Source organism: Diadema setosum, chromosome 21 (assembly GCF_964275005.1).
Source record: "Diadema setosum chromosome 21, eeDiaSeto1, whole genome shotgun sequence".
Taxonomy (NCBI): Eukaryota; Metazoa; Echinodermata; class Echinoidea; order Diadematoida; family Diadematidae; genus Diadema; species Diadema setosum.
Window position 1 is genome coordinate 7,285,875 of NC_092705.1, and position 10,789 is coordinate 7,296,663.

The 10,789-nt window shown below is 44.6% G+C and overlaps 1 protein-coding gene across 1 annotated transcript in view; it reads left to right on the plus strand.

The window, feature by feature from the left end:
* LOC140244861 (uncharacterized) overlaps nt 1-10,479 on the plus strand; it is a 31,261-nt gene extending 20,782 nt beyond the window's left edge. The window contains exon 5 of the mRNA XM_072324471.1: nt 626-10,479. Coding sequence (XP_072180572.1) covers nt 626-9,917 — 9,292 coding nt within the window. The 3' untranslated portion in view covers nt 9,918-10,479. The remainder of the gene's footprint in view (nt 1-625) is intronic.
* Nucleotides 10,480-10,789: the final 310 nt, after the last annotated feature.

Genomic DNA, 10,789 nt, shown 5'->3' on the forward strand with positions numbered 1-10,789 from the left:
TTGACGTTTTAGCAGTGTGCTTGAAAATGGGGTCAACTTAAATGACTTCATTCTTGGTGATTAACTTCAAAATCAATGAAATTCAATTATTTTGCTCAGATCGCAAGCACATACCCTATATTTTCCTACCGGAGCTTTTCGTGAGATTGTGAGCATCTTGCAAATTATTCCATTAAGCCTTTTGTGTTTGTTTCTGCTTCTCTCTGTAACTGATGATTAAATTGATAATCTCATACTTGTTCAATCCAATGGTTGCAATGTATCTAAATGTCTTGTTTTCATTTTAATATATGGAAATAATAATGACTAACGGATGTACACTGTGATATAAGGAATACAAGCCCCCTTATTTCTGTTGCTTTTTTTTTTAAAAGAACCTTTAGCTGATGGAGAAAATGTAGATTAAGGATGACCTTTTATGCTTCCACGCTTGTGAAATCCCAGATTTGTTTGTTTGTTTTTCTTTTACGTAGAGGCATAATCTCCTATTGTATCTATGTGGGCAATTGTATATGCATATTGGTGACACATTGTGTCTCTGAATCTTCTTTCTCAGAGGGACAATTCATGAACATTGTGGCTGTTAATGATCATTGTATCTTTGTTCTCTTTTATTACCCTTCAGGCAAATCGAACGTTGGGAAGAGCTATCCCGCAGGGATCTCTGGACTGACGATTCGCGAAGTCGTGAAAACAAGCAAGTTGAATCTGAGGGTAACATTCCAGCGCCAATCGTCCTTCCACCTCTATTTCTCCATGGTGCGTTGTCCCTGCAGTACCTATCGCCTCTCGATGACAAGTTGGCCATCCTCCTTTATGCTATAATCCAAGTAAAAGCAGACTTCCAAATGACGGAACTGAGACTACAGCACGGCAAGTGGCAGTTCGATAACAGCAAGGCTGGTCGGAGACCGCCGAGAGGTCGGAGAAATCCGGGAACCGCCCGATCGCACGAAGACGTCTCTTTACCGCGCATCCCAGAAAATCTCGCCGAGAATGATCTGAAGAAGGGAGTGTCAGAACAAAATCTTTCTGGCAGACTGGCGATCAAGTCTTTGACGGAGTATAGGGTCGATCTCAACCAAGGCAGAAATGTTCCCGCCGCCCAGCCCCAAGAGGGTATCCCGAGAGAGAACCGGGGAGGGCTTCAATCCAGACATGGTGCAACATCACCAAGATATCACCAAGCCACATCAAATACTCAACAAATGATGCATCAAAGAACTCATGGGAGGCAAGTACCACCGGACCCTCGTGACTTCCCTCAACATGTGCCTCCTAGTTGGAATAGACCAGGTATGGGGGATCCGCAGATTCCGCATGTCAGAGTCCCACCACATGACGGTCATAGGATGGTCCCCCACCACTCTCGTCCTCCAGTGACCAATGTGACAACTCAAATGGTCAGAACCATGCAACCAGAACCACAAGAGGGACAAAGAATTGGAGTAACTCATTCGCTTCTTCCAGTGTCTAATGTGAGACCACAGATGGCCACAACCATGCAACCAGAACCATACGTGGGACAGAGGATTGACGTATCCCATTCGAGTCTTCCAGTGTCTAATATGAGACCACAGATGATCAGAACTATGCAACCAGAACCACACGAGGGACAAAGGATTGGCGTATCCCATTCGAGTCTTCCAGTGTCTAATGTGAGACCACGAATGGTCAGAACCATGCAACCCAATCAACACGAAGGACAGAGGGTTGGCGTAACTCCCCCTCATCTTCCAGTGTCCTATGGAAGATCACAAATGGCGAGTGGTTCGCAACCCGGACCACACACAGTACAAAGGTTTGGCTTCAACCATTCCAATCTTCCCACGTCTCAAGTGAGGTCGCAAGTGGCTAGTAACATGCAACCTGAACGACATGAGGGCCAGCGTTTTGGCCTCAACAATTCTCGTCCTGCGGTATCTCATGTAAGGCCCAATAGGGGTAGTAGCATGCAACCAGAATCGCATGCGGGACAAAGGATTGTTTTCGATCATTCGGGTCGTCCGGTATCTCAAGTGAGGCCGGATAGGAGTAGTAGCATGCAACCCGAACCACATGCGGGACAAAGGATTGTTTTCGACCATTCGGATCGTCCTTTATCTCAAGTGAAGCCGAATATTACTAGCAGCATGCAAGCCGAAGCACAGGCGGGTCAAAGGATGGTTTCAGACCATTCGGGTCGTCCGGTGTCTCAAGGGAGGCCGGATAGGAGTAGTAACATGCAACCCGAACCACATGCAGGGCAAAGGATTGTTTTCGACCATTCGGGTCGTCCGGTATCTCAAGTGAGACCGGATAGGAGTAGTAGCATGCAACCCGAACCACAGGCAGAACAAAGGATTGTTTTAGACCATGCGGGGCGTCCTTTATCTCAAGAGAGGCCACCACAAGCGACGAGTAATCTGCAACCCGGCATCATTACCGCGGAGGACTGGATGAGACTACGTCACAGCAATAGAGACAAACGACTGACTGAACCTCCTCCTACAAACAATGCTCCCTCTTGGAGTCCCCCGCAAATACCGAGGATTACGATTTCCCGTCCGCAGGGAGATATGAACAACCAATCAAACGATCGAAATAGGCGGATTCATAACCACGGCGATTTGCTAGTAGATTCGTCAAACCGTCAGCCATCCCAAGGAAACCTTTCCACAGCATCGAATGTAGACTCGGCGACAACTGAAATGAGTCACATGCATCAGAACTACAATATTTCCGGTCAAGACAATACACAAATACTCAGAGACTCGGCCTACCAAAGTCCACTTGGCGCGGAGTCGCAGCCTTTCACGAGAACAGAAAGAGGTGGTCATGAAGAGCAATTTATGACGGAGTATCATGAAGAGTCAAGAATTTCACCAAGACTGGTTTCTAATTCGCATGCAAATATGTACTCACCGAATCTGGACAGTGTCAATAAAGTTGAAACAAAACTCTCATTTAGACCATCTGGTGATCAACAAGAATCCCGTAGCAATGTTTCCAATCGGTCTGTAAACGACGTAGGACCTTGTCAGCAAGCAACGAACGAAGTTAGTTCTGGTCCTATGCCAGGCTCACAGGTGTTTTCAACAGACAGGAAAGACCCGTCAGAATTTCCTGGAGATTGTATCGGACATCAGAACATGAGTAAAAGATTTGCCGAAGGGACACAATGTGCACTTGATGAATCACCGACATCTCCTGTGAGTGAGGTTCAAAGCGACGCCAGCAAAGAATCCTATTATACTTCTTCGTATGATACCTCTAGACAGACTGGCGAGCTTGAATGGGGAATCAACGACAGATCGGAAGCGAAAACAATGATTAATGTTCATAAAGCAGAGTTTTCTTACTCTGAAAAAGACATGACTGAAGGTCTCGAAAAGGAACCGAGGGCTATAATGCACTCTTCAAGAATATCGGAGTCAAATCCACAACGCACATATGTGAAAGAATGTCATCTACCCAGTGCAGAAAGTGCAGCAAAACAAAGGAATTTGTCAGCTGTCACGGAATCGACAACCATTAGGGCAAACAAAGTCAACATTTTCACTACCACCACAGCTCACAATTCTCCCCACAAAATGGCTGCTAGGGAGCCTGTTGCACAGAGTCCTTGTGATAGGAGTGAGATGACAGCCATCCCCGAATCTGAGCAAATTATGCACGCCACCAAACTGAATAATTCGGATGCGGATGCTCTGCAAGAAATTATTCAAACACTTCCACTTCAGGATGAAGTCAATACAGAAAATGCAGATGAAGGCATGTGTCTATCAGTTCAACAGATGGATGTGAAAGGCGAAGTCAATGTTTCTGACAAGGATGAAGTTTCCATTTCTGCCAGTCACGATGTCCTACGAACACCTGTGAAATCAACAGAGTCCGGTGGTGACGTAAATGAAGTTCACACAACAAACCATGTGCCAATTAATGAAAGTGAGATGGGGAATCCTAAAAATCATCCGGATGCAGATGATTTAGATTCCACATCAGGGGCAAAAGGGGCGCAGCTACCAGAAGCGTTGCTATCCGTTGATCACTTGAGCACCCCTGCCACGTATGAAGAAAATCACAAAGATTCGGAAACAGATAATGGAGTGCAACTGAGGGACGTCAACCCAACATCGACGATTGAGTCACAGGGTAGTGAACTCTTGAACTCTATTACCGCAGCAGAACCAGCAGCTGATCTTGTCCCTCACAGTCAGCACGCTGGAGATCAAATGGCTTCACCCGAAATACACATGCAGACTCCGTGCCCCGCCTATGAAACCAGATCATCTGAGACGGTGGCACATAACGGGATGGCTGTAGATCACAAGGATGCAATCGAATCTTCAAACTATGCAGCAAATCATGAGACTATCGCTGAAGACCTTTTATCACCTGTCCAGCAAAGGTCTTCTGAGTCACTCAAAGGAATGACCTCTTCTGATCCGAGTGAAAGTGGGCCGAGAGAAAAGACCACAATATCAGATATCAAAGAAAACGAATTGAAATGCGAAAATGCCGAGTTGGTCATAGATCCTATTCTCATTTATGCCGATCCTGCGCAAGAAATGTTTGCCAGTACCACATGCGCAGAAACAGAGAATCAAGCCATTGAGAATGGAGACAGTGTACCAGATAACGAGGACCATTCTAAGACGAAAATGGACAATGTTGGTGATATATCGGAGGACGTACGTGTCCACCCATTGCCTGAAGACAATAGTGAAAGTACAGAAGCACAACTTTCACCTGTCGCGGCTTCTCTACCAGCACCAATCTTTCAGAAGGGGACTCATGTTTCTGAGGACCTGGAAACTGAGGAGAAATTGAATGATGACCCTTGTAATGACTCAGATGAAGCAACACATGATACACGTTTAAAAGAATTTGGTAAAGTCTGTGAAACACAGCCACACTCACCAGGGCTCTCTGAACAGCATACAGAAATTATCTCTGTAAGTGTCAACCTAAATAGCGCTTCAGAGCTGCAGTCACCTTGTTCAGGTGGGGACCGTATGTCATTATCAGTACATTCTGTTTGTGAAAAGGTAGATTCCGACGAACCACTGTCGAGGGATGATACTGGACTGAAGGCCTCGTCGATTGAGAGCAAAGTAGCTAAAGGGCCCAGTCACACTAAGACAGCCGAGGAGTTTTCTTCGAATGGTTTTGCACAACAGTCAGAGTTTTCACCTCATGAGGAAGATTCGGCCGACATAACTGCAGTCGAAGATATGGTGTTGCTTCAAATAACAGAAGAAGCGATAACAGTACAGAAACTACAGAACAGTGGACCGCAGTCGACGGCAGATAACAATACAGTCCTCAATCCTGAAACTGATAATATCGGGACTGATACCGAAAAGGGTATGAAAGAGCTATTGGCGAGTAAAAATAACTCGAGCGATGTAGAGCTAATCATTCGAGAACTGAAGTCTGTACAGTCTCATGTCGACCCTACACACAGAAATGAAAAAAATCATGAAGAAAATCATACAAATGATGCTGATCCATTGGCTGTCCGTATTTCAGTTGCGCTTTGTGACGCAAATCCATGCGATGCACGAGAGTCAGAGCGGTTAACTTCAGAACCGATTTCTTCATCTGCAAGTAAAGACTTAAGACAAGAAGTATTGCACCTACAAGAATCTCCTGGTCCTCGTGACGAAATGTCAATAGACGAGAAAGGAAAAATACGCTCCGAAGACGACCAACGGATAAGTCATTGCTCCGTGACAACATTAGCTCAGATAAACCTTTCCACTGAAGACGACATCGGTGAAAATTCTTCCTCTGAACGCTTTCCAAGCGGTATCCAAGATACTTTTAGTAATGAGAGGGATAACAGATATGTAGTCCCGCGGCACATACAGAGCGAACAGAGGGAACCCAGTGCTACCAGTGAAGAATCAAGAATAGACACTAATCTAGCGCAATCAGATAGTAATCAGCAGTCAAATATTCCCTCTGTCTTGCAGGAGGTCTCCGAGTCCGTATCGTCTTCTAAACACGCAACAGACGAACCTACGTTCCTCTATCCCTCTGTTGAAAATAATGAGGGAGTCGCTTACGTCGATGAGACAGTGCCAAATGTTGACCTCGTCCTCACAGAGACAAGTCAAGAGGTAGATCCTCGATCAGAAATGGCGTTTTCCTCAGACCATTCACTTCATTCTCCACGAACGCCTGAATTAAAGTCTCAGAGTCTGCCAGAGAACCATCAACATCAAATGGATTCTGGAAAGGGAGACGATTCGGTGGGGTCCGTGAGAACAACAATGCCGGGAGAAGAAACGCCGGAAAGCAGTGCAGAATTGGAAATGACGAGGGATCAGATAACCACTCACCAGACAGAGAGGAGCGAAACTGACGTAGAATTAGAACTGTTCCAGAGCTCGCATTCCATAGTTGAAGAGATGTCAGTGAATGTCACGGACGCAAGCCACCATGACAACTTTGCCAAAAATGCTGATTCGTCCAATAGTGTATCATCATTTCCAGAAAATAGTGAGAAGATGAATGGTGAGAAAACAAATCCATCGTCAGAGCAGTACTCTAGATCTGACTTACAACCTAACAATGTCATCGCTTGTGATGGTGGAGATGCGCATGAGAAAAATTCGCATACTCTTAGCTGTAAAGACGACTCTAAAAATATGAAAGATGAGAGCAAAGAACTTTCTGGAAAGCAGCATGAGCCAGTTAAGGGAACTGATCTTACGAAACGTTACCTGCATGCACTAAGAGTTGATATCGGAAAGACTGGAAGGAAAACACTGAGAAGCTTTGACTTCAAATTCGCACAAGTAAGCAAGAGAGAGATTAAAGTCGTGGAAGGAAAAGATAAACAGCTGATGAATTCCGAAGTCCAGCACTCCAACCTGCATCCGGACACGGAAAAGCTCTTGACATATCGAAAATCTGACAGGGGTAGCTCTGGAGATTTGTCAAATGCTACTGGAGATGGAGGCAAGACCCAGTCATACAAAGTCTCCGGCGCAAACCCTGGAAACGGAAGCTGTACACCTCTGTTACCGACAGACGATGAAAACAAAGAAAATGTCAATGCGGCTGATGTAGTTTCCGGAGGAAACACTACGAAAACGTCGGAAAGCCTTGACCTCACGTTTGGAAGAGGAAGCGGGAAAGAGGTGAAAATTTTAGAGGAAAACGATAAACAGCAGATAAGTTCCGAGTTCCGGCATCCCAATCTGCATCATGACATGGACAAGCTCTTGAAAAATGGTGACAGACCTAGTATGGGAGATTCGTCAAATACTAATGGAGATGATATGATGGCTCATGTTGACAAAACCTCCAGCGGAAACACCGAAATCGTTACGTGTACACCTCCGTTTACAACAGACGATGAGACATACAAAAATGCCACTCTGACTGACGATGTTTCCAGCGGAAACACTGAAAATATACATGGAAATGATTCATCAAATACAAATAGAGAGGATGACATTACCCACTCATACAGAGTCTCTGGTGGAAACATTGATATCAGTACCGGTACACCTGCCGAAACGACAGACGATAAAAGCAACGAAAATATCAGTATGACTGGTGATGCTTCCAAAGGAAACACTGAGAAAACGCCAGGAAGATTTGAAGCCATTTTTGAAAGAGAAAACAGGAGTGAGAGTAAAGTCGTAGAAGGACAAGATAAACAACAGATGATTTCCGACTTCGAGCACCCTAACCTGCACCATGATATGGACAAAAAAGATCAAAACGCTAACACAGAAAGACTAGGAGATTCGTTAAATGCTAATGGACCTGATTCTGACCAAACCTGCAGCGAAAACGCGGAAATTGTTACCTGTGCACCTCCCTTGACTGCAGACGATGAAAGTAACAAAGATACCAATGTTACAGGTGGTGTTTCCAATGATGGTGTTTCAATCGAAAGCACCGAGAGCACAGAGAGAGATAATTCAAATGTTAACAGAGACGACGACGAGACCTATTCATACAGAATCTCCATTGAAAACACTAAAAACGAAAGCAATACACCACTCGTAACGGCAGACGAAGAAACCAACGATAGGATCGATGTTTCCAGCAAAAACACTGAGAAAACGGATGGAAATGATTCGTTCAAAATTGATGAACATAGTGACAGTGCCCTTTCTGTCAACGCATCCAGCGGTGACACTGGAAAAATAGATTCTGCACCTCTCTCAAAGGCTGACAGTGAAATCGAAACACAACGTGTGAGTGATGTTAACCCTGCTACACAACCTGCAAAAGTAAACAACGATGCAGTCTTGTCATTCCGATCTAAGGCGAATTATAAATCTGAGCTCAGAAAGCTGTCTCGTGAGATACAAGCCTTCCGTTCAGAATTGACAGAGGACGGATTTGCATCGAGCAATAAAGAGTCATTTCAAAGTCCTTCAAGTGATGACTCCGAATTCCTAGCTCTGGAAGCGATGTGTATGGACGAAGATTCAGTAGAGAATCGTCTGTCGCTCATCATCGATGAAGACATCATAAACAATTTACACATAAACGAAGACGACGTCGAGCCTACAAGGCGTGGAAGGCTTTACTCCAGTGAAAGTGTCTCTAGTGAGTTGGGAGTTTCACGACAATCACGTATACCAGTTCCAGTCAGAAAAATTTCGCGTAGTCATAGTTGTCTAGCAGACATAGAGAGAGACGACAGCCCATATGGAGATCATCTTGGCAGTCAATCTCGAAAGCAACGATCAGTTGCACGGATTGTGCCCATACCGCGGGGCGGCACACGTTCAATGCCAACAACTCCCACTCTTTCTAGACGATCCCGCTCAAAAATCCCTGTACTTTCATCTGCTAATCCCACTCCGAGGGCAGAACTCAAGAAGCAAAGTGACCGAGAAAAGACACGATCATCGAAAACAGTAAGACCAAGAGGGTCTCTTTGGTCGTATTCATCGACCCCGGACCTTGCTAGCGATGGCTTCGATCGTTTCAACAACTTTAGGCAAGAAAAGGCTCGTTCACCTTTTACTCCGACTGGAACGCCAAGATATAAGAGTCTCCGACAGAAAAATAAGCAACCAAAGCCACTTCCACCTTTCAAACCTCGAGAGTGTGCAATAGTCCCTCTCCCCGAATGGGAACGTCTGAAGAAGGTTCTCGACTCTGCAGGGGCACCTAGGGCAAGCACCTGTCCATCTACTCCCTCAGAAACGTGCTTCCTCAGCAGAGCTTCTTCACAGGAGTCTTGGGATTTTCCTACTATGTCTGAGGGATACTATTCACCTAGATCACCCGGATACGCAACACCGCGATCTGTGTCTGCTTGTACATCTCCAAGGCCATCGAGATGGAGAGTTGATGGCAAAGTACCGAGGCACCTTAAAAAGAAGTATGCTTGGGAACCAAGTGAAGCTGCACTCACAGCGAACTATGACTTAGATAGAAAACAATTTCAGTCTCTAGCACGGGAACCGCATGGCATTTCTTCTACGACGCCAGTGAAGGCATCGACTGTCACACCGTCTTCAATGGATATACCGGAGAGCAATAAAGCACAGAGAACAACTTGCAGAAAAGGAGATCGTTTTAACTCCAGCAACAAACGTGTTCCCCAGGACGACGCCCGTGATGGCGATGATGTTGATAGTGTTAAGGCCAGCAGCAATCCGGCACCGCGAGGCGCTGAAAATATATCACCAACTAGTGGCTTGAAAGCGGAACATCGGGTAGGGTTTAATCTTGAGCAATTTTCATCGGATACTGATTCCGAGCCAGAGCGTTTTGTGAGGTCAGATCCAAATCTTGCGGCAAGAACAAAGGGATTATCATTGAAGAGGAGATTGTCTCTCCGAAGGAAGAAGGCCCCCGAAAAATCTAAGAGAGATGATGTGCCAGAGAAATCCCCCAAGAAGAAGAAAAGAATGTTTGCTTTTTTAAAATGGTTGGGACTTAAGAAATGATGGCGATAACTTTATAGCTGGACTCAAAAGAACCCAGTTAAAGCAACACGAGAAGGGAGGAAGGATAATTTATAAACCTCGGAACACTTCAGGTACCAAGTGAAACAGCTTGTCAGGGATTTATTTTGCGCTTCCAACTCTATAAGATAAAAACTCACCCACCTTATATTGATAGGAAGATCATAAACATGCCAAGAACAGCAGATTATTAACAACAGTCCCCCTTGGAAACACACACTAAATGAATCTCTCTTCAATTATTCCTTTCGTGTTGATTTATTGGTGGATGGTTGGGGAGTCGATGCTGGGATAGATTCCCTCCTTATTTCTTGTGATACTTTACATTGATGGTTGAAAACTATTTTCTTGCCATGTGTGAACATATGACAACCAGTCATTTCTTGCTTTCAGCATTTTCCATGTCTAGCTTTGTATGGTGTAGGTCAAACATCCCTGTTCACCTGCAATGATGAAAGTTGTTTTGCTATATCATTTTCCTCTCTTGGCAAACCTTTTGGATTTTCTCTGCTATTGTATTGAAGAAACGAATGATTATTTTGTATATGTTTGAGATTACTATTACAGTGTATGTAATATATCAGAAGAAAATACTTGTGTATTTTTTTTTTTTTTTTTAGGAACGTGCGCTCTAAGGGAACGTTTTCTTCGTAGTATGTAAGAGAAAAATGGACCTTTCTTTTTCATGATATTTAAGTGGTGCTGGTATTGAAGCCTGCATTATTTTGTGTGTACATGTACTCGTTTTTGTTAATATGACTATACGCTTGCATCAGTTTTGCCAATTACGTACACTGTAGTTACAAACCATTATCATGTACATTATTGAACAGCCTTTAACTTCATATATCAAT